The sequence below is a fragment of the Melozone crissalis genome, unplaced genomic scaffold (assembly GCF_028551555.1).
Source record: "Melozone crissalis strain CALT ecotype California unplaced genomic scaffold, PUWL_Pcris_2 ptg000033l_1, whole genome shotgun sequence".
Taxonomy (NCBI): domain Eukaryota; kingdom Metazoa; phylum Chordata; class Aves; order Passeriformes; family Passerellidae; genus Melozone; species Melozone crissalis.
Window position 1 is genome coordinate 12,186,353 of NW_026535811.1, and position 25,050 is coordinate 12,211,402.

Sequence of the window (25,050 nt, forward strand, 5' to 3'; positions counted from 1 at the left end):
GGGAGGATGAGGGAAAAGAACAGATAGATGTAGCTGCAGGGTTAATTTCTTATCCTTGTTGTTTCTTTCTCAAGAGGTACTGTACAGGCTGAAGAAAAATACCTGTTTTGGAAGTTCTGATGTGATCAAAGGCAGAGACTATTAAACAAGGGGTAATGCATTGCCAAAAGCTGTGTTTACACTAGAAGTTCTGTTTGGGGGATTTTTCCCATTCTGCCCTTATATTTGGCCATGTCCTACATTGCCCTGGCCAGAGAGCATGGTGCAGGTGTGCTGTGCATCCAGTGATCCATACATACTTTTGTAGGGAGGCACACAGGGTCAGGAAGATGGCAAGTCATTTCTCTGATTGATATGCTGGGTGAACCCACCCTCAGTATAAATAATTAAGAGCCCAAGGAATTGTTGCAGCCTGGATTGTTTTCCCTATGGACGCTGGTAGCCGTATTTCAGTGATGAAAAACCTGACCACAGTCCACAGTTGTGTAGGCATGACATAGAATATATTGATCAGTTAACAAAGGAGAGTTCATAAATTTCATCTTATTCCTGTTGTTAGTCTGAGTTCTGACCTGGTTCAAGTGTGATGTTGTTTTTTCTCTCTGAGGTTGGCTGTCATTTTTAGATTGATTATTCTGCTGCTTTTTTTGCGGTGTGTAACTGAGTTCAGTTGTGCCAAATCAGGCCATTGGGCATACAACAGAATCAGAATTAACAAACTTGCATGTAAATAGTTATTTGCTGAAAATGATACTGGATTTCATTAGTAATGATGGGATGTTGAGGCCATGGCTGAGAGCTTTAAGAACTCAGAGAAAATTTAAGAGCACTGATGAATTTGGTGCCGTGCTCTAATGTTTTGTTGTGTTGTATATTAAAAATAAGTTAGAAAAAACCAAAGCTTAAGCTTTCAGTCAGCAGTGGTCTAATGGGAGAGTAGGAAGCAGAGGGAGTCATTAAGGCTTTGGACTGCAATCCCTCAGTGCCAAGGAAGTTTCTGAGCAGTCCCTGGAGATTTACAGCCCAGCACTCCCCTGTTATCCATGGGTGCCCTTGCACCTTGGGGGCATGGCTGGGGCTGGATCAAGCTGTCACACTGCCCTCATCCCCTAGCCACCGAGCTGCCAGGGCCACCAGCGGCGGGGCCAGTCTGGCACCCCCATTTCACCCTGCTGTCACTGACAGGCTGGAGGGCTTCAGAGAAGGCTCAGTTCACAATTTGGAAACGCTGATATTGACAGAGATGAGGCTTAGGTGAACGTGTCTTTGAAATTCAGTGTTTTCCCTCTACTTTTCACATGGATGTGTTTTTCTACATTTCCATAAATCTGGAAAGAAAGTAGTCCTTCATTTATCAAGGTCCTTGAGCACAGCTTCAGCAAGGACAAGAAAACTCTTTCCTTTTCTTGCTGCAGCTGAGCCCCCAGAGCTCCTGAGTCTCTTTGCTCATGTGTGCTGTAATGATCATCAAGATTACTTGATATTTGCCACTGTCCTCCTCATGCCACAGGGTGTTTATAGAAAATGATCAGTGCTTTAGGTGGATTTATCTTTAGATTTCTGAAGGGCTGCTTGCAGGGCTTTTTTGTGGGTGTTCCCAGTTCTTTTATCTGTATTTTATTATTGTATCAATGATCTGTTTTAGCAGAAGGCTTCTGCTGTCAGACTAACACCCCTAACAGCCATTGTGAGCTGGGTGAAAGTCCAGTAGAAACAAATGGTGAAAGGAGAACAGCAGTGGTTTTAAGGGGGAGCACAAGAGAGTAAAAAAAAAAATAGATTTAAACATCATTTTTATACCCATTGCTAAACAATCCCATAACTTGCTTGATATTTTACTCCCTGAGCAAATACAGAATTTATGGCTTTTTTTTTCCATTTTGATGCATTGCAGGCAGTTAATGATACTCAGTGTTTATTCAATTCCCGGAGGAATAATTTGATTCTAAGGCTGTGCAGCCATAGGCAACCTGCTTCAATAATCTGTGTGAGAACTGCAGCATTAATAGTCAGTCCTTGCACTGTGTTCTTATGGTATGTATTACATCTGTATTTGTCCTGCATGTTGAGCAGCAAGAATCTTGTTTGTGCAGCTTTTAAAGGAAAAGATAAAAAACTGTCAGCATGAAAATGATCACTGTTGACTGTAAGATATAAATACATACACATATGTATACATAAGTGTGTGAAACTTATGGTCTGTGTTAGAATTTAAAAAAGGCAGATTATAAAAGCCAAGATTGGGTGTCAAACCAATATATATTGAACAGTGAAGATTACTGCACTGTTACAGCCACACTTCCTGAGTACAGGTATTTTTACTGACCATGAATAAATTCAAGTAACCTTCAGTGCAATTTACTTTACCAAATCTTTTATGTGGGCATTTGTATTCATGAATCACCATGTGTGTTGTAATGAGTAAAAATTATGTGTAAAATTCTGTCCCAAAAGCTGTGGTTTACAGACAGATGAGCTACTTACCTTTGACTTTATTTGCTACCTAGGTAATTCAGATATATACTATAAAATAAAAACCCTAAGCCTCTGATGGAAAAAAGCCATTAGTCATCAAGCCATGTTCATCTTTTTAATATTAATCAGCTGCTGTTTCTGAATTGATGTTTCTGCTCATGCCACAGAAGAATTAGTGGGGGTGGGTGGGTGCTCTGCACACAAGGTCAAACAGGCTGCAGAATGCTGTGCTGCTTTTTGTGGCAGATGGGTAATGTTACATGGGCTTTAATTACTGCAATTGCTCCTGACTTTGAGCAAGTACTCTCCCTTAATAATGACAGATTTGGCCACGTAATTATATTTAAATTTTGTGGCTCAGATGTGTTTGTTTAAAGATGCCATGTCTTTGCCCATCTGGAGGAGAATAATTAGTGAAGTTTAACTTTCTTGTTGTTCCTGTTTTTATACCAAGCCTTTATACTGTATTGATATTCTTCAAGGGGAACTTGAAAGAGCCTGTTTTCATTGGGAGGGTGGTGGATGTTGCTTCACAGAGCTTTTAAAACACCTCTGCAGCTGATGATCTGCAGGAATAATTTTGTTGAGGGATGCTCTGCTATGAGCACGGGCTTACAGAGCTCCTTTGATGTTAAGCTCTCACAGCTCCTCTGCAGCACAATAGAGAATATGCCAGCAGATGACCCCTCGAAATAGATTTGTACCTGTGAAGAGGTTTTTTTATCTCCTTTAGCCACTTTTCCACTCCACTTTCTAGAAAGTATTGAAGATTTCTTCTTTCTTTCAATGTATTGCTCCTCCAGTGTGAGGAACAGTGAAGGAACACTCTGTTATTTGGGGTCTCCTATTCTTTCCCCCCTCCAATATCTACTTTTTGTTGTAGATCGTTGCCCATCTCCCTGCATGTCATGCAAGGGCATCTAAAGAGTTTGCTCTGTGGTGGGAGCTATCTGGAATCCTCATTTCTTACCTGCTCTTCTGGTTGGAGAGGACAGAGAGATGGCTGAAGATTATGAATAGAGTAGGTAAATGGAAGTGTCCTGCTGAGAGGAACAGATGCATTTCTTTCTTGCCTTCTGTGGGTAGGAGAAGAAATATTGTTTTTGTCTTTCACTGTGAAAGACCCTGCTTCAAATTCAACATTCAAAATAGATCTGTGACAAAAGCAGAAGTAAAGCCAGGAAGCAAGTGTCTGGGAAAGGTGATGGGATTTTTGGAAGTCTTTAACAAGACATTAGATAGATATCAGGAATAGCATAGATGTGGTTGCTCTTATCCTGGGAAAGGTAAATGGACTACTAGATGCTGTCTAGGAACCCCTTTGAGATCCAGTTTTTTATTACTTTTATGATCTTTGGTAAGCTGAGGATCAGGACTAGTTACATGTCTGATTAATTTGAACTCAGCCCTCTGCTAATTTAACTGCACTGACCCAGAGACCAGTTTTATTGGTACTGCTGGCCAGCCCCGGCTCTGCATGTCACCTCTGTCATCTTCCTGTGCTGTCACCCAGTCCTGCAGCACAGCCTGCCCACAGCAGGGCAGAGCACAGGCACTTGTGTAGGGGTACCAGTTGTGGGTTTCTCTGGGTCTGGATTGAAGGCACTTGAGACAGTAATTCATGTTCAGACTCAAGTGTTTATTATTTCTTATCAGTAAAACAATCTCATAACCATGAGTTTGGCAGCTTTTCATTAGAAGGCACAAAATGGCCAACAATCTCTTGTTACAAGGTCTTTTAAGACTAAACTATCCAATTAAGAACTGACACCCAGATTATTTTCCCTCTTAACCCAATAACTGATCCCAAAGAGCTGCAATGTGGACTTTTCTGCCCAATTGCAGAGTGCCACCCAGAGAAGAAGAAGGAAGAAGCAGCTCAGGACAACACCCTGTGTCCTCCATCTTGCTTCCATCCACAACATAGTAAAAATCCCCAAACCTAAATTTCTCACCAAATGATACACCCACACTACTCTCTATAATCTCTTTCACACTTTTGTGGGTTGTAGTCTATCTTGAATTCCAGGAAACTTTCTCCATGAATGAGGGTCAAAGTGCTGCCCTGGGGGTCAGGGCACCCCAGAGCAGACAGAGAAATATTCCCAGTGCCCTGGGTTTCCACACACTTGCTCTCAGACATGGATGTTGCAATGCCTAGCTGGTGTTTACAAGACAAAAGATTGGCTTGGTGTGTAAATTGGGAAAAGCAGAGCTTGGGTGGTACTTCAAGGCAGGGCAGGTTGGAGGGGCTGAGCTGAGAGCCCTGGCCTGGCACGTGCATCCCTCAGCAGCACAGCCTGATTGCTGGTGTGAGGAATAGAGGGAAGGCAGCACTGAGCTGGCAGCCAGCTGGAACTAAAATAGCTCCAAGTCCTGAGGAGGAGAGGCAGTCATTGTTGGGAATGGAAACCTTTCAAGGAGCAGAGCTCTGTGCTTGAGATGTGGGATAGTGGAGCCGCTGCCCAGCATGCCTGTGTTATAAATAACTCTGGAGTTGTTGGCTTTTGCTATTATGTATTGCCTTTTGGAAATTATTATTAATTGCAATAATTTTGATATAGTACAGTTTGTAATCACTTTTAACTGCTTTAATATAGTATAATTAGTCAGCTTTTGTGGCCAATATATTAGTGTGATAAGCATATAGATAAGCATATATTATAATTTAGGCTTTTGCAAAATATTAAAATAGAGACAATGTGTTCTGCATTGTAATGTTAACTTTTGCAGAAGTAGGAAGTGCTTTTATTTGTGTAACTAACTGACAATGGTAAGAATAAATTAGATAATATTGATTAAATATACTTGTGAAGTATCTTATCTGTATGATAAGATAACATTGACCAGAACCAGGAAAATAAACTTCCAAAGAAAGAATGCAAGGAGAAATTTATCACCTTCCCTCTGGTTATCAAGAACTGTCAAACCACAGAACAGGGCCTCATGAAGAAATAAAATATATAGATTTCATCTGCAGAATGGCACATCCTTTAAGAAGACAAATCAAAGGCTGAACCAAGCAAAAGAATTCCCAGAATGTATAAACTCAAAAGAATGTTTGAATATGTATAATCTGCATAAATAGGAATGAAACCAATATAATAGAAAAATATATAAGAAAAATTGTTTTAAGCTAACTGATGTGCTGGTGTTGCTGTAGGACACGAAATAAAACGATGCAGACACTGGAACCTCCAAGGTAAAAAGAAGGGAAGTTTAATTTCTGACTCCAACATTTACAGATTTTCAAAGGTGACAGTGGATTGGAGGATGTCTGTGCCACTTCTCCAATGACACTGGACAAACTAACAGTCCATCAAAATTCTCCTCCTCAGAAAAGAATGTAAACCAATAATTATTTACATAAAACTGCGTCAGAAAGTTCACTACAAGAATGTAAACATCAGAAGGCTTAGAAGAACAAAGTGACATTCCTCTGGCAGTTTCCATGCACCTGGCATGCTGTTTACTGTCCCTTTTATACCTTATTAAGCTTTTGAAACTTTTAAAGAGTGAGCTTTGTTTCTCACATGTGGAGACAGTTTACCACGGGAGCTCTGAGACCATCCTGACAGCAAAAGTTAGGGAAAGAGAGAAGAAAGCAATGTGAGAGCAAGGAGCCAATAAACTAGGATGTATTTTTCCATACCAGCCAAGCATAATGAAGCCTAAAATAATAGAGCTCACTCCTCTTATTTGGGTGCTTTGGTGTTTTGTCTCTTTCCTCCTTTCCACCTTCAGGCATTCACTTTACTGCTCCTGGCTCCTCAACGTTTCAGTGCATACAGTGAAATCTTAGTCCTGCTGAAGGCTATATTTAATTTTACAATCTATAGCAATCGGGGTGGGTTTCCACCTCTGGAACTTGGAGCAGGTCATACAGTTGTTGCTGAGCAGCAAGCATACCCAAATTAGAAATGACATGTTTTCCTATTCCCTACCTCCTGCTAGCACCAGTGCCTGTGTATCCAGCCTGTCAGCAGAGTCAGGGAGTATAAGCACCATTAAAACTATCTTTGTTTGTTTTCTGGAGTGCCTTGCTGCCCTTGATCTGGCTGGTGATGGAAGGTAGCACTGGCCCAAGGGAGGGTCAGGACCTGGGAACAGCAGCTGTGGCACTGATGAGCTTAAACTGATCACAGCCCCACACCCTGTTAGCACAACTTCTCTTTTGTTGGTTATCCAGTGCCCCTTTTGGGTCGGGAAGGAGAATTTGGCATTTTGGACCTGACAGATGGCTTCTCAAAGAGATACATGGAACTGGCAGATGCTTCTCCTAAGTGATCAGTTAGGCTTTGAAACCAGCTCTTGGCCTCGTGATGAGCTTGAAAAGGCCTGTGCAGCTTCTCCATCAAAAAGCCTGCCTTGAGGCATTGTCATGTAGAATCACTGCTGTTGGCCTCTTAAATTGTATATAGAAAGTGACAACATAATAGGAAAGGTTATAACTGGAGAAAAAAAAATCCATTCAGTCCAAAATGCCCCAGATCCACCCCTTCTTTTTTTTTTTTTTCCTTAACTAATCTGTGAGGAGCAATTTAGGTTTGGTATTTTTATACTACTACTCATCCTGCCGCTGTAAGGTGATGTGGAGTGAGCAACAACCCTGCTTCAGAGTGCAGACCTGAAGAAAAGGAGGCTCAGGGGAGACCTCATTGCCCTCCAGAACTACCTGAAAGAAGATTGTAGCCAGGTGAGGATCAGGCTTATGTCCCAAGTAAAGATTGGTAGAATAAGAAGAAATGGCCTCAAGTTGCACCACTTTAGATTTGATATTAGGAAAATTTTTGTCACCAAAAGGGTTGTCAAGCACTGGAACACGCTGCTTAGGGAAGTTGTTGCTCTTCTATTTTGCTCTTCTGTTGAGTCATAAATGGTGGAGGTAACTAAAAGATCTGTGAATGTTGCACTTATGGAGGTGGTTTAGCAGAGGCCTTGGCAGTGCTTGATGTGATGGTGATGGAACAGATCTTGTCACATCTTTGGTCTTCATGTGCATCCTCCCTCCTCCAGCACACTCTCTCCCTTGCCATCCCTGACAGGCAATGTGGTTTATCCTAAGATGAGTACACCAGGTGGGAATTGCAGGAGGACCTGTCTGGATGCTCTCATAGCATCCACAATGTCCTCCTCGTGGCAAAATTTGTTCCAGTTAATTGATATTTTGCTATTTTTCATGATCATATTTTTGTTATGCATGAACATATTCATCCATTCCACAGAGATTTAGAAGAGTCATATTAACTGAGCAGTGCTAGAACCCTGGAGTCTGACTTTTCTCTCACACTGTTTTAACAAAATTTAATTTGGTGGAGTTTCTCATTCTTTGAAGGAATTAAGAATATTATAGCAGTGTTTGTAACAGAGTGCTGATATTAATTATAAATAAGTATAATTAATACATTAAGAGATAACTTATTTATAATTAATGCACTACTAGTAGTGAATTAATTGCTATAAATGCAGTCAAATCAAACCATTATTTTTTAGATAATATGCATAATTTGTGGTTCATACCATCTTATGAAGAAGTCGCCATAATATTATATGGCCATGATATTCAGCAGGAAAATTTAATACCTGAACCACCAGAGCATTGCTATCTTTTTATATATAATTGTACATGAAAGTCAATAAAATAGCTACTTTGTAGGGATTTATATGGGGCAGGATTTCCAATGTTAAATATGATGGGTTTCAAACTCTGTGATAAGTACATCAATGGGCCATTTAATTGCCCTTGATACAAATTCACCCTACTTCTTTTGATTTAGCTATTCCAATTAAATGCACTGAGCATTTCAGATGATTAAATTATTATATGTATTGTAAAAGCTTTATTTGAGATCTGTTGCTCTTGAGGGAACTTGAAACATACATTATCATAATCTGGCTTCTAATCTGTGTGCTATAGCCAACACATATATGGCTTTTTTTCATCCTTCCCTTTGATACTGCTGTTATTCTGTAAGAATATTCACAGAAGAGAAAGATTGTAAGTACTTATGCTGTACCACAGATACGTCTTCAAAAGTATCTTGTGCACAATAGCATTTTTTGTTTCCTGGTTTTTAGACAGTGAGTGATGTATTTAAAGGCAAGGAATGGCAGAATTGTACATCATTTCAAAAGCTAGTGACTTCTGGGTTTGGACAATAGGAGCTAAATTTGTGTTCTTAAAGTAGGACGCTAATACAGCTGCTTAGAGCAGATACAATATCATGAAGTCTAACAAAGCCACCCGAATGAAGCTTTTTGAAGGATGAGACCAGAAAAATTCAGGTTAAAAAGGAGGATGTAGACTTCTGGCAGTCATGAAAATATCTTTGAAATAATTTATTTTGAGATATAGCAATATCTATGTATTGAAATAGCAAAGTTAGTTCTGTAAGAGATGGTGCAGCCCTGCTTAGCTGGGCATCTGCATGTATGAATCAGGAGGATTGGGGTGCAAATTCTGCAAAAGGGTCAGATAAGGTCACTTTAGGTCCTCCACAAAATCCCTTTATCTTTTTAAATGTACCTGGAAGCATGGAAAATGCCATTCTTTGTGTTCAAGTTGGGTGTTGCTGCATATGAAGGAGGGAAACATTAAGGCTAGTGTAGAGGACTCTGGGGACTTAAAATGCTTGATGACAAAAAAAGAAAATGGTTTTGCTCTTCTGTTGTCACTTTCATTCTCCTCTCAACCCCTGTCAAATTAAATTTTCTATCACTCTTGCTGTTCTTCATAAAAAATACATATTTTATTTTCCTCTGCAGGATAAAGTAAACATGGCAGAGAAATTTACAGTGAGACTTGTCAACAATCACATAAGATCATGGATATTAGGCTGAGCATAAACTTTCTCTTATATTCAATTTACTATTCTTATTCTCTTATATTCAATTTCCTAGTGCAATAAAACTGTCATCAGATGGAGTGGGGTTTTATCCTGCATCAGCTAGAAAACAATGCCATTAAATTGGAAGGGTACAATTTGGGTTTATACCATATATCATTGTTCTTTTGCTCTCTTGTGAGTTATGAAAATTAAAAAGTTATGTACTGCATCCTGCTATGGCTTGCGTGTTCCAACATATAATTAGGGATTTAGTCTGGGTAGTTCAGGGTGTATAATTAATTGATGATTTATAAGGCTGTTTTTCAATGTGAAAAATAATATGTTTTACTGCAGTAAGGACCTGAAATCTCTGAACATTTGTTTGAACAGAGTGGATGGAAAAAGCCCAAACACTAGTTCCACAATTTTTTGTGGGGTGTAAAAAGCAGTAGACAAAATACAAAAATCATTTTTAGAAAGTCCTTTATGTACTTCAGCATAGGGGGGACCAATATTGAATGCATTCACTTAAAAAAAAGAAAAAAAAACTAAAAAAGAAAAGAAAGAGGCTGCCACTTTCCCAAGAAATTCAGTCTATTTTTTCACAGTTCAGGAAGCCAGGAGCTATTGGAACTCACAATTCCCTTCTCACCTTGTAGATGAGAGTACTTAGCTTTAGGGGTCCCTTCCTTGCCCAGTTTGGTTTTTTTTTAGGTGAATTGATAGGCCAGAGGAGCACAACAAGTGGCTTCCTAGGACAGCACTTGGGAATTTCTGACCTGAAAAGTGTGTACTTTTTCATACTGTTCGACGTTAGCCACTTCCATTCCTTCATTTTAAAGTACCTTCTCACCTGCAATTAATTGATATTACACAATGTATTGCAATGTATCCACACATGATTGACCTAATGTGCTCTGTATGTGGTATACGAAATAAAGCATTTTGAAAGTCTAGGCTAAATAAAAAATGAATAATATATTAATATATAGTACATTTAATTGGCTAAGAAGTACAAACTTCAGTTATTTAATATTCTCTGAAGATATATGATGTTTAATTTGCTAAGAAGTACGAACTTGTATTATTTAATATTGCACTGATACTCAGAGACCTGTCAGGATTTATGACTGGTAGTGTATGGACATGGTCCTTGCCTCTGCAAAACCTAGAGGTGTCTTTCACTTCTCATATATTACAATTCTGAAAATATATCTGAGTAGCAGTAAATAGGTGACCTGAACAGACTTTGTCTCTGCTGAGCCTCCTGTTTTTCCTTTGCCATGATCTGCTCTGTGATGTGTACGTTCATTAGAGATGCTGTGGGGCTGACATCTTCCACAATTAGTGCTCATGTATAATGAGATGCATTGCTGACAAGGACTCTCTTGTTTTCTATAGTTTCACTCAGAGGCCTTTTCCTTCTGCTTTGGCACCAGTCCATTAAAGCTGCTGCACCATGTTCAGCTGGGTGGCTGGGACTGAAAATAATTTTCAGCCATTAAAACTTTGCTTGTGTGTCATCAGCTCCACCTCTTGGATTAATTTGGCTTTTGCAGACCCAGTACATAGTTCATAGGGGAATTCTCTCTGGGAATGTAAGAAGTCCTGGGGCAGTGCCCTAGTAAAAGCATCTGGCTCAATTGCTTTGTCCTGCAAGTTCCGTGCTTGATGAGTAGCAAAGTTTAATTGCAAATTCCTTTGCTAATAACTTGGGTTACATTGTCCTCTAGTGGCTCATGTAGATAACAGCCCTGCTGGCAAAATCATTTTGCCTTGTGTTTTTAAATCCTCTCATATTCTTTTCATGTAAGTCTACCAAATAAAAAAATTGCTTCTTCTTGCCATTGTATCAGTACAGCAAGATCTCGCCTCTATAAGTGCAGATATTTTGCTTAACAAATGCGTATTTTGAATTGTTCAAAATAACAATAGGATTGTGAAAAGTTAGTATAGTTAATCAAAGCATTTGATGAAAACCAATATATCCTTCATACCAACAGTAAAAGAGAATAAACTCAACGTGATTTTTTTTTTAAAATAGGTTCAGAACTAGTTCACTTCCAGAAAATACACAGAGGTCTTACATAAAAGAAAGCAGAATGGCCTTCCACATGTCCTGTGTCTACTCACTCATAAACCTCAGAAACACTGGGTTTTGGGCCTGTGGAGTGGAATTGCCTTTCCTGGCAGGTATAGAGAGCACTGGAGTGCTTTGCAGCTGGGTGTTTGCCAGCATAATGCAGGTGTTTGCAAGTAGGAAGAGGGATGTGAAGCATGGAGAATTACTCCTGGGTGTTTGCAGTGACAAAACACACGTTTTATATTGCTCTGAAAAGGTGATGCCCTATCCTGTAATGTGCTGAGTTGATTTGCCCCTGTGTCAGAGCAGTGGGATGGCTTCTAGTAGAGGCCCTGGCCATGGGAAGTGTAGCAGGCAGTGTTTGGGCAGAACATGGCACGTGGGATGCTCCAACAGGCAAGTCTTCCTTTTTTCCTGCTGTTTCTTCCTCGATGAAATGCCATGAGTGAGGACGAATAGAGCCTGCACTGCAGAGTTTCTCTGTGTGTAAGAAGAGGAGAATGACAGAAGGTTCTGTTTATGTCTCCAAGGTTTTGTAGGAAGCAGCAGTTATAAATGGTGGAGAAACGTGGTGTCTCTTTTAAAGAAATAGTGATGCACTCCAGCAAGGTGATAGCTCATGTTTTCTGTTGCAGTTTGCTGTGACAGGAGGGACAAAGGAGTACTCCTGTCTTACAGAATTCATTTTCAAGGCTTTTTCAAGCCTTGTAGTCTATCAGGGAACTACTATATCAGGATTCTGTAAAAATTCCTTGTTCATATCCTCCATTTCTGGCCACCTCTTTCATTCTTCCCTTTTAGAATCACAGAATCAGAAAGTGGATTGTGTTAAAAAGGACCTTAAAGATTTTGTAGTTCCACCCCCCTACCATGGACAGGGACACCCTCTGCTGGACCAGGGTGCTCAAGGCTCCATCCAGCCTGGCTTTTTGGGGAGGGTTAGGTTAGCTGGGCTGGCAGAACAAAAGGTGTAAAGGCAGCCTGGGGGTATAAAATTCCTTCACCTTTTGTGGTGTTGCTCTTACTGTTTGTTCAGAGGTTTATTAGGCAGTGATGGATGCAGGAATATTTACTTTTAGCTAATGCTCTGTGACTCTTCTGCTGGGAATCTTTTCAGGTGTTTTCAGAAATCAGGTAGTTTCTTTACTTCTTAATCAGCTGCTAGGAGGAGGGTGATGGTTTTTAGTTTTCTCTAAAAAAAGCTTTTGGTTTTGAAAACTCTTGTGTCAAGTCTTGCATCAAAATGTTTTTTCATGCTATGTGGAGTTCTTTTCCAGAGGTTTGTACTTGTTTAACCAAGATGCTAAATGAAGTTTTGTTTATCTTTGAATGTGAGGATTTATCCTTCATGTACCACAGAGTGAGTGGTGCAGATTGCTTGATTTAGAGCTCCCTGCTTCTGCTTAAATTTCTGCTTAAACATTTCACTTTTTTTTAGGTATCTGTCAGGCCAGTGGTTCCCCCCTCCACACTGGAATCTTTTACAGAAACTCATTACTGCTTCCCAGGTGTGCTCTCTCTGACATCCCAGCAGTGAGGGCACTCTGCCCCATCAGTGACATCTCTCTGCTGTAGCAATGCTCAGGATCCTCCTGCAGGAAAGGAGATGTGATTGACCATGCCAGTTTCTCTTAATCAGACCAATGCAGGCTTCTCTTCAAAGCAGGGCAGGAGGTTGTTCCTCCCAGCCAGCTGTGTTGGTCACTGTTCTCTTCCAGATGTGTGTTAACTCCACCTTCCTGCAGTGCCTTTTACACCGTGGTTATGCCAGCAGAGTCTTTCCAGAATAACCTGACCTTTGATGACAAACTCAGAGCTGGAATGTGATGGAATTGATTTATGGTGAAACTGATCCCTCATGTTCTCTCTCATAAGGCTGTCTGGGCTCTGTATGTGCTAATGGGGAAAATAAAATGGTGACCTTGTGTGTGTTCCAGGAGTGGTGGGTGTGATCCTGCTCAGCACAGCCAGGTGTTTGTCAGGCTTTTGGCAAGTGCTTCCCACCCTGTGCCTGCCTGTGAGCCTCTCTGGTGCCTGCAGATGCAAATGTGAGTGCACCTTGCTCCCTAGCAGATGTCTTTGGAGAGCAGATGTCAGTGCTCACTGCTTTTCTGTATGAATGTAAAATGCATCCTGCAGTGGAAAACAGGTGGTAATTTTATTTAAATCCTGCTGTATTGGAGAGGAATGAAACTAATGAGATATGCTACAGCCTTTCTAGGGTTTCCATTTCAGTAAGCCTCTAATCTTGAAACTGTTTTAATCAGGCTTCTCTATCGGACGTTGTCATTTCTGCATTGCCAGCACCCACCTGAAATGATTGCTTGGCCTCACATCAATAGGTGATGGTGTTTTGATGTGCACCATTAAATCATTTCTATTTCAGGATTAATTTCTGTTTGGCCTTTCCTGAAGGCAGTGTTCAGCATTAACGTGGCTGTGTGTGGATTGTAATGTCCTTGTGCTGTCTCCTGCCAGAATAACGAGATGGTGGAGCTGCAGAGGATACGGATGAAAGATGAGATTCGAGAGTACAAGTTCCGAGAGGCGAGGCTGCTGCAGGACTACACTGAGCTGGAGGAGGAAAACATCACTTTACAGAAACTGGTGTCCACACTGAAGCAGAATCAAGTAAGCCTGGAAAGATTCAAGGCACTGTGCTGTAAATTGTCACTATTTTCTCCAATTTCTATTATATGATCCCGGAGGGCAGTTTGATAGAAGTTCCTTTTTATGTTTGGGGTTTTTTTTTCCACTTGGGTTTTTGCTAATCACTTATTCTAATATGGTGTTAGTCCCCATTTTTGAAATATGGGCAGGCTCTTATCTCAGTTTCGAAAAATTGTGAAAAATTGGAATACTTCATTGCAGAACTATGGAATCACAGAGGAATTATTAAAAGAGAGATCTTTTTACTTCATGCTTTTCCTGTCCCTCAGGAACTCAATGCCCAGCAGCCAGTTGTCCATTAAAGTGAGCAAAAGAGCTTAACTTAACTCAAAAAAGTTAACTTGTGATGATGAAAATTAAAATATCCATGTTGGATGGTATAACACTTCCTGCCTTTTAGATGCTGTCTAGACCACCATAACATTGCACTTCATAACACCCTCTCCTCACCTGCCCTCAGAGGGTCACAGCTCTGCTCTGCAGCTCCTGGTTGTGTCCTGACCTATTGCCTGGTGCTCTTGGGGCTTCTGTGGAAGAGCCAGCCCTGTCACAGTTTCTGCTGGCAGCCTGGGAACAAAGCTGCCTTATATTCCTGCAGGAATAAGCAGTGCTATTTCAGCTCTCTTTTACTGCTTTTTTTACTGCTGCAGCACAAATGCGATTGAAACACTTAGAACAACAGAGCTGTGCTGCAGGGAATACACAGGTAATAGAAATGGGTGCATAATTTCCTTATTTATGAAGATGCCTAGTCCTTCACACTCCTGAAATGGAATTCACAGCAGATCATCTTTGTTGCCAGAGTTATTTACCCAGACAGCAAATTCCTCCTTTGAGGCATGGATTTTTTTCTCATTAACCTCATAGGAGACATTTTCACATTTTGAGGAAGTAAACTAGGACTCCTTTATGGACTGTCCTAGTTTCCCCCAAAAGTGAAATCTGTTTGCAGGTGTTTATATTTGTCATAATATTTCATTCTAACTTAAACCAAATGCCAACAGTCTGTGGAGAGAAAAAGCATTGCCACATTTTGAAGGGCTTTAAAAATCAGTCATTTTCCATCACAGACCCATGCACTTGTGATTCCTAAAATTACTTTAATCTACAAGATAAAATTTTAAGAGCACTTTATACTTTAATGGTTGAATTTACAAAACCATATGTTATAAATCTTGGTGCTAAGATGTCATTATCTACATCTTGGGGTTTTTTGTCGCTTTTTAGAGTCAATGAGAAGGTAACCATAGAGATATAGACCTTTAGCTTTTATGTGTATTTAAAATTGAAAAAGTGTTGGTTGTTTTGTTGGGTTTGGCTTTTTTTCATGTACTTAAGTTATAAATATAGGTACTTGATTGCATTTCACAATTTTTCCAGATGGTTCTGTTCCTCCAGTGAGGAAAGAGATTAAATTGCGAAATGTAGATTTGAAACTCTCATGGATTTTCCTTTTCTATTTAAGAATGCCCACTATGACTTTGGGACTTTGTTGTTTGATATGTTTCCAGTTTCTGGGTTTGAAGATCAGTGCTTTGGTTTTTGAGTTTGCCTTCCCAAAGGTTTATGAGTCAAAGACTTTTGACAGGTTGATAAATATTCTACTTCAATAGGAATGGTGCATATTTTTTTTTGCCAGAACTTTATTTTAGTTTGATTAAAAATCCATATATGTCAAGTATAAAAAAATTACACACAAGGCATTAAGCTAGCAGATAGTAATGTGTTTGAATTATAAAAGGATCAACTGCAAAGAATTGGGGCTTTTTATGGAAGCATGAAAATTTGGCATTTTTTCCCTCTTTCACCAAGCTATTAAATTAATTCACCTGATAATGTGACTTTTTTTTTCCATTTTGAAATAAGGATGCAGATGACTAACATGATTAGAATTAAATAAAAAAAACCAACAAAGTGCCATCATTTTTACCAGGAATGCTTGTCAAGTGTAGGCATGGACCTTGACAAACAAAGCTCTTCCTTTTCATTGCTGTGGGGTTTTCCAACAGTGAAAAGGAAGATGAGGAAGGACAGCAAAGGGGAAGCATTCTGCAGTGGGGATCTCCTGCACTGTCTGGGTCTTGTTGATCAACTGGTTTTGAGCTAGGCTGGGTTTTTCCAGGCTTGGTTTCTTTTGAGGTGAAATGGAGAGGACTGAACAAGGGAGCTGCCTGTAAAGGACAGAGAAGAAGCTGCTGTTTAGCTCAGCTCACAATGCCCATAAATACCTTGATAAAATACCACACCTTGGTGGTATTTTTAATATATATATCTGTGGGGCAGGACAGAACAGTGAGCCCCTCCAGTGCTGCCAGGGGGTGTCACTGGGACACATTCCAGGCACTGTGGTTGTAGCAGCAGGTTCCTGTGTGCTCCAGAGGGACAGCCCTGCACACAGTCCAGGGACTGTGGGGGGCTGCATGAGCTGTTTGCTGCATTCCTCTGGCAGTTCAAAAATCTCTAGAAATTTTGGGGCATCTTAGAGTTTAAACTGACTGTACAAATAGCTTCCTGTTTAATTTTTAAAATTAAATGTCTCTGGGGTAATGGAGAGCCTTGTAAAGTACAGAGAAGAGAGTTGAGACCCTTCTACTGGTTTTGTACCTTCCATCCATATTTTTGAACACTACCAAGATACTTGAGAGTATCTGTGCCTGAGTGACTTTACATCTAGTAGGAACTGAGATATGAGGTCATCTTCAGAATATTTACATAAATAATATATAAATAATATATCAGGCTATATTAACCTAAGATCTCTGAATACCATGATATACCAACATTGCTTATGGCAATTCATAGTAAATCTGCTATTACCAGGACATCTGCTAATAAACAGCTTTCTTCCCATGAAATTTCATTGCTTATCATAAGTTATTCAGAAAGAGATTTTCTAATTGTTGAGTCTCACCTGCTGAAAAAGTGAGCAGTGGAGTATTTAACAGAGAGAGCTCCACTTGTACTTTTTGCTCAATCAGTTCTTTGCAGCAGCAGGCAGTGTCTGGTGTTCCAAGCCACAGTTTCTCTAACACTTATCTCAACAGGGCTGATAAATGGCAGGTTTCCACAACTCAAGTTTTAGTATTATGAATGTTCTTTGTCTTGTCTAATTCAGGTTGAATACGAAGGCTTAAAGCATGAGATTAAACGATTTGAGGAGGAGACAGTGTTGCTTAATAGCCAGCTAGAAGATGCCATCCGGCTGAAGGAGATTGCCGAGCATCAGCTGGAGGAAGCTCTGGAAACTTTAAAAAATGAAAGAGAGCAAAAGAACAATCTGAGAAAGGAACTGGCCCAGTATATCAACCTCAATGATAGTATGTATAATAACCATATTAATATATCAGTAGATGGGTTGAAGTTTTCAGAGGACGGGGGTGAGCCCAACAATGACGACAAAATGAACGGACACATCCACGGGCCTCTGGTGAAACTCAACGGTGACTACAGAACTCCCACGAGTAGGAAAGGAGAATCTCTGCACCCCGTCTCTGACCTCTTCAGTGAGCTCAACATATCGGAGATACAGAAACTGAAGCAGCAGCTCATGCAGGTAAGGGCTGAATTTAATGTTCTTGGAGCGTTTAGACACATCCTATGAGCCCTCGTGCCAGTTCTGCAGTGGTGATGTTCTTGACCATGTGTGTCCATTTTCCAGACTTTGTCTTTGGTGGATTTTTATATCCAGGTTTTGCCAGAAATATCCCTAGTAAACATGGTAAATACCCCTAGTAAACTCTACCCCTAGAGTTTACTAGGGGTATTACTAGGGGTACCCCTGCATAAAAGTCAGTGTGACCTGAGCAGATATTTAGTACAAAGGGGAGAAAGGGACATAGATGCTGGGGTTACAGAAAGTTGGATTCCTTTTTTCCTGCTTTCGTGGTGGTGAATGTTCTTGAAATTGCAAATGAAATATGGCATTCTTCAATATGAATAAGCTATCTGGAAAAAAACCTCATTAAAATATCTGCATCTACAGATCTGATCATGGTCCCTTGCAAGTCAGAGGGAGTTTCTGCCGTTGAATTCAGCTCGAGCACGGTTTGGCAGGCGGTCAGGGAGAACAAAAGGAGGGGAGGGCTGCTTTCCACAGCCGTGCTCCGGGAGCATGTGGCGTGTGGGCTGTCACAGAGCGCCCTTGTCCCGCTGGCAGCCCCGGCGGATGCGCGGCTGCAGGGGGTGCCTGGGGCTGGGACAGCCAGCGCTTGTTCCCTGTTCATCCAGTGCTTGTTCCTGCTCATCCGTGCCCAGCCAGAGCAGGAGCCTGGGATGTGAGCCAGAGGAAGGCACAAGCTGGCAGCCCCAGTGTTGCCATCATCTCAGAAGGGGTGCGGTGCCACGCAGAGAGAGGGTCCTGCTGCCTGAGCTGGTGAGCAGCTCGTCTGCCACAGCAGCTTGAAAGGTTTTGGCACTGTCAAGGAAACGCCCAGCATCTTCTAGCTTCAGGCTTCTGAAAAGCACCTCTTCTAAAGAGGGGAAATATCAGCCCTTTACTGCTTGAAATGTGGAAGGTTGTTTGGAAGTGAAGTAGAGCAAAACCAATTTTCAGTGCTTGCTAGGGAACAACAAATCCCTATGTGGTCTGTCCTGTTTCAAGAAGAGTTAATTGTTTTATTTATCTCATTGCCAAATTCACTGTGGGATGTTTTGATCTGAGCTGTGACATGGTGAACATGGATGATAGCTAGTGCTTTGAACCAATAACTTTGACACAAAGGGTACATCATTTGAGTGTGAAAGCTTCAAATACAAGATTTTATTTATATGACAAATACAGTTAAACTCTTCCAATTTTAAAGTAAACCGAGTGTATATTGTATATATATGCACCTGGAAGAACATATACATGAATATATGTAATACATACATTTTATATATATATATGTATGTATGTATGTATGTATGTATTGATGCAGGGTGACCCCAATGTAGGGAATAATGTTCTCTGACTCCAGTGATTTCAGAAGGCTGAACAATTGCTTTATTAAGCTATATTATATTACACTAATACTATACTATAATAAAGAGTTACTACACTAAAGAGATACTAAAGAAGAACCTATGACTGTCTCCAGACAGTCACGACACAGCTTTAACCTAATTGGCCAATCAATCCAAACAACCATGAGCAGAATCCAATTAACAAATCACTTTGGGTAAACAGTCTCCATAACACATTCCACATGTGCCAAACAACAGGAGCAGCAAATAGAGATAAGAATTGTTTTCTCTTCCTCTCTGAGCTTCTCACTGACTTCCCCAGGGAAAATCTTGGGAGAGAGATTTATGTTTCCCTCTGTTCAGAGAATATGAATACCACATATATATATATGTATGTATACATATTATATACATTATATGCAGCTTCTAATTTGATTCAGAAATACAGTGTTAAAAATTAAAACACACAGTTTCAAAAGAAACGCTTTGAAGTGTTCACACTTCAAAATACACTGTGTTTTAAACCATAATTTACAATGAAATATATGCAATATAAATTTTGAGTGAAAGTTGCTTAGAAATTGAAAAAAAAAGTGTTGCTTTGAGTATGCTTTTTCTTGATTTTATTAAATTCAGTGCTGAGCATGATGAGTTAGCAAACTTCTGCTTGAAGGATACTGCAATTTTCTTTATCTTCTCTGAGTTAAAAACTTACATCTTTTAAACAAAGAAGCAGCCTTCTCACAGCCACTAGGAACAAACTTAGGAGCCTGTGAAAGAAATTTTAACTATTTTTGGTTGTAGCATTTTTTGATGCTAGGCCCCAGCACATCTGTGCCAATGGTGGTCACCACTGTTTGGCATTTACATCCTGTGAAAAGGTTCGTGGTTTAAAATGACACACTAGACCTCAGTGAAAGCCTGATTCCTTTAGATACCACAAGGAGTCACTGCAAATGCTGGTGTTTTACAGTGATCTTCTCTGTTGAGTTACGTCAGTTCACATCACACAAATTAAATTTGGATCATACAAATTAAATGTGAAAAATTCTGCCAAAAGTTTTCTGTGTGGTAGATGTGAGACTTATCAGGTTTTAAAGGTAAATAATCAGCAAAATTGGATTTTTTTCCGCCTCTGCAGTGTCTTTGCCATATGGTGTTCATTCAGCTGTATCTCAATATTTGGTGTGAGTGCCTCCTGTTTTTTGTGAAAGGGCTGCACTAGGACAGAGTTTCTGAAGGAACTGATGATTTATTGGGAACTATTTTGGCCATAGGACATCAAGTTCCTTTTTAGGATAAAAGTAAACTTCAGATTTGCCATTTTGTAAGGGTGTCTGGCAAATTGTTTTTGCTCCTCTATCTCATAAAGAAGACTTCACTGAAACAGCATAACAAATAGAATTCTTTCTACAGCTTTTGAATGCTGCTGTTTCATGGGCTGTGCTGGTCCTTGGAGACATTTAATTGCACCTATTCCTGTTCCATATATATATCTGCTGTGTAACAAATGTCCTGCTGAAAAATTTCATATTCTGAGATTTTCTTAGAAAAGTTCAGGGCTTTGTGCTCTTCCTTCCTGTTTGTTATGCAGTGGAAAAAGTTATTTGTCTCATTCTTTAAGTCTAGGACTTCTTTTCTTCCCATGGTCATGCTTTCCCTTTTTCTGAGGCCACTATCATATTTGGAAAACTTTAGATAAAATTCTCTTTAAAAAGGCAGAAAAATAAAAATTCCCTGCAGCTCAGTTTCTGACACTCTTCTTCAGCTGCCTTGTACTTTTGTGGCAAATATGCTATAGCTGAGATTCAGGGTTCTTGAGATGAGGTCTCCTGTTAATTTGTTCCAGTCTCCCCCAAGAATTGTTCACTGAAATTCTGATGTTGTTTAAAAAAAAGGGAAAGAAAAAGGTGATGACATAAGTGGGTATGGTTAAATTGCTTTCCAAAATTGCAAGCTATAGATGCAAATTGGGAAGGAAATCTCCTCAAGCTGAAATCTCTGAAGGGAAGGATATAGGAGACAGCTACTTTTGAATTGCTTTTATTTTCATTTTAAGATGATAAAAATCCTTACTGCAGCTATCAGTTCCAGTATCAAAAAATTGCACCAACTGGGCTGCAAAATACCTGGAGTTGCCATAAGTTTGCTGTGGTGGAAATAAGAATATAGTATTGTCTAGAACTGAAATATTATTACTGTATTTGGGAACAGCAGAGTCATTAATATGCAAAAGGTGTGCTCAGGACTGAGCTGGAGCTTTGGGGTTTTTCCCTTGGCAGTAGGAGCATGTATTTATGGTTTTAAACAGAAGGGGATTAGCTTAATCCATTATTGCTGGTCCAGAATGAATAAAATTGAGAGATCTGTGTATTTCCTTTTGCTTGCTGTGCAAGTTGATATATGCGTTTTAAAAGTTTAAAATGTTTTCTTTGGAAAGAATCCTTTCTGTTTGAAATGAGTGTTTCCAGAACCCATTTATGTTCAGAAGAGAAATTATCATCAAGATCCAAATTAGCCCTGCTACAGTTTTTCTTCCTGATAGGGTTTAATGGCTCAGATCAGTGGTCCTGCAGGATCAATTCTGTCTGATTAATTTAAGCAGGCACTGAATCACTGTGCTGCTTTAACACACAGGTATTTTCTCAAAGGAAAGGCTTTATTATAATAAATATTATTAAAATAAATATTTATCTTTACATGGGTACAATATACAGTGAATTGGCTTCTTTGGTGTGAACATGCCCCACAGTGGACTCATAGACTTTAATAATCCAACTGCCCTTGGTGTGTAATATGTGGTTCTTTATTATCACTACCATTTCTCACTGTAAGGTGAGAAGATCCTTTCATTAGCCAAAAAACAGATTTTTTTGTGCATTTTCATAGCTCACCTTACCAATCTGAAGGAATAAATACCTGCATCTGCTGAGGGCAGTGTAGCTAACACTGAAGCTTGCATTACCAAGTGGTCACAACTGGAGTTCAGCTGAAGGTTTCTAGGGATAGCAGACCTGGGGCAGGCAGCTTGGTGAAAAAAAAAGAGGAAAGCTGGTGAAGAGACTCCTGCTGGGTTGGTCTCTGAGGGTCCCAGGACAGGCCTCACCAGGAGATCTGTAGAAAATGGTTGCTTAAAGAAGATGCACTTGGCGAAAGGGAAGTTTACCCTATTTTGATTTTTATGTTCAAGAGTGGGCTGATATGGGGGCTGAGCAACAATGAGGGTGGTAGACATACTGAGGGAATGAAAAATGGAGGAGGATACCAAAATACTTGTGGTTCTTGGCTGTCCTCTTCTGCACTGATGATGCAGTGCTAAAAGTGGAACACTTCGTATCTAAAGAGAGAATCTCTTCCTGGATCATAAAATAATGATGAGGTTTGGCACTGTTTTTTTATTTCTTAAGGCATCAGTCCCCTGTATACAATAAAAGTAGGATTTTTTTTAGATGTTTTATCGTGGCTTCTATTTTTATTTGTACATTTCTGCCTGCAGTTGATTGCAGATCCCAGTAGAGGCCACATTTTGAGAGCTTGTCTGTGAAACCAAGGGATCACTGTGTGCTCCAGTGTCTTAGTACCTCTGAGCAGCAGCCATGGCTCAAAAGCCTGGTTAAGAGGAAACAAGAGTTTGAAGCACTGCTCAGAACATTTTGTGAGATGAAATTAATACCTTCTCAGTTTCTGAAAGGCTTTTCTTTTCCTTTACGAAGATTTATGGTGGCTAATTGGATTCTCTTCCACGTACTACTGATAGGGAAGAAAACTTTGTGTTAGCTTCTTTTTTTTTTTAAAGTTTCTTCATAACTGAAAACTTCAAATTCTCAGAATTAATAATTGCAGCACTTATGAAGGGAAGTGCCATTTTCACTGCATGTGCTAAGATACTGCAACAGGGGGAGAGAAGATCAGTAAACCTGGTAGGATCAGGGTCTTATTGTAGAAGTCATGACAGGAAGGAGGATCTTTGTAAGCATTCCTCTGCTTCCCACTTGACTCCTCAGAACAGGACCAAGGCACAGGAAAAAGTTGGAGCATTACACTTTAAACTTGGAAATCGTTCAGGGGTGTTTATGGTGAGTAGCAAATACCTGAGCAGATCAAACTTGTAAGTTTGTCTTTTTCACTTGCTTTAAAATTGCTGTGCAATTAAAACTTCTTGAGGTGTCCTTCATTATGTCTTCTGTTCTTCAATGTCCACTTTTCTATGTGGATATTTGGAAAGAAACTTACTAGGTCGCAACCAGTGGGTTGTTAGTTACACTGCAAGTCCTACTTTTTCTGGCTTGAATTTAAACAGATGGATTTTGCTTACAGATAAGTGCTGGGGATGGGCAGTCCTGGGAGTTGCCTGTGCTCAGTGTTAACTGTGTGATCTGTGCTACATTTTCACAATATAGGTTATTCAATCTGTGGAAATGTACACAGCTAGTTTTTTATGCATTAATGGAAGTGTGCAGCAGTTCAAAGATATAAATGAATATTGTGAAAGATTGGTAGAACTGTTAAAGGGAAATATAAATTCAAGCTCTATTGAGAAATGTCTCACAGCTGACAGTGATGCAGTTTCTGTGTTCAGGGAACATATGTCCTAATAAATCCTGTATCATCACTCTAGCTGATGAGACAGTGCTTGGGCACTTGGTAATTCTTCAGTGGGCAACATATAAAATTGTGATCTAGTGGTATTGGAAGTTGTAATAGAGCTTGAAACTTCCTAAACCTGTGAGAGTTACAGAGAGGTGCTCTATAAATTAATTTTGTGGTTTAGGTGTACATGGCTAAAATCTCTCAGAAGCCCTCAAGCTGCAGGCAGTGGTGGGTGGAAGAGGTGACTGGGGCTGCAGAGTTTGGTGCTCAGCATGGGTGGGATGAGATCTTGGGTTTCTCACTCTGGCTCTGTTGCAGGTGGAGAGGGAGAAGGCCATTCTCCTGGCCAACCTCCAGGAGTCTCAGACACAGCTGGAGCACACCAAGGGAGCCCTGACAGAGCAGCACGAGCGCGTGCACAGGCTCACGGAGCACGTCAACGCCATGAGGGGCCTGCAGAGCAACAAGGAGCTGAAGGTTGAGCTGGACTGTGAGAAGGGCCGAGATTCTGGCGAGGAGGCTCACGACTACGAGGTGGACATCAATGGCTTGGAGATCCTGGAATGTAAATACAAAGTAGCTGTTACTGAGGTGATAGACCTTAAAGCAGAAATCAAAGCCTTAAAGGAGAAATATAATAAGTATGTGGAAAACTACACTGAAGAGAAGGCCAAGTATGAGAGCAGAATCCAGACGTATGACGAGCAGGTGACAAGCCTGGAGAAGTCGACCAAGGAAAGCCAGGAAAAAATGGTCCACATGGAGAAGGAGTTACAAAGGATGACAAGCATAGCAAACGAAAACCACAATACCCTTAACACTGCCCAGGACGAGCTGGTGACGTTCAGTGAGGAGCTGGCTCAGCTCTACCACCACGTCTGCCTGTGCAACAACGAGACGCCCAACAGGGTCATGTTGGACTATTACAGGCAGAGCAGGGTCACCCGCAGTGGGAGCCTGAAGGGGCCTGATGACCCTCGAGGTCTCCTTTCCCCACGACTGGCCAGGCGGGGGGTGGCATCGCCCGTCGAAGCCAGGACCCCGACCGAGCAGGTGACGAAGGAGGCCGCAGAGCCCGGCAAGGAGCAGAGCCCAACAAAAACACCTTCCATTTCTCCTGTCATCACAGCCCCTCCTTCCTCCCCCGTCTCTGACACCAGTGACATCCGCAAGGAGCCTATGAACATCTACAACCTCAATGCCATAATAAGGGACCAAATCAAGCACTTGCAGAAGGCTGTGGACCGGTCGCTGCAGCTGTCGCGCCAGCGGGCCGCGGCCCGCGAGCTGGCGCCCATGATCGACAAGGACAAGGAGGCCTTAATGGAGGAGATCCTGAAGCTCAAGTCGCTCCTGAGTACAAAGAGAGAGCAGATCGCGACCTTGAGGGCGGTGCTGAAAGCCAACAAGCAGGTAAGGGGCTCCTAAAGCACTCTGGAAAGTCTGTTATTTATACAGGTC

General features: G+C 40.7%; 1 protein-coding gene across 5 annotated transcripts in view; it reads left to right on the forward strand.

The window, feature by feature from the left end:
• BICD1 (BICD cargo adaptor 1) overlaps positions 1-25,050 on the forward strand; it is a 167,841-nt gene that overhangs the window by 107,534 nt on the left and 35,257 nt on the right. For all 5 annotated transcript variants that reach the window (XM_054281842.1, XM_054281841.1, XM_054281837.1 and 2 more), the window contains exons 3-5: positions 13,864-14,016; positions 17,171-17,608; positions 23,908-25,002. In XM_054281842.1, the coding sequence (XP_054137817.1) occupies positions 13,864-14,016; positions 17,171-17,608; positions 23,908-25,002 (1,686 nt within the window). The remainder of the gene's footprint in view (positions 1-13,863; positions 14,017-17,170; positions 17,609-23,907; positions 25,003-25,050) is intronic.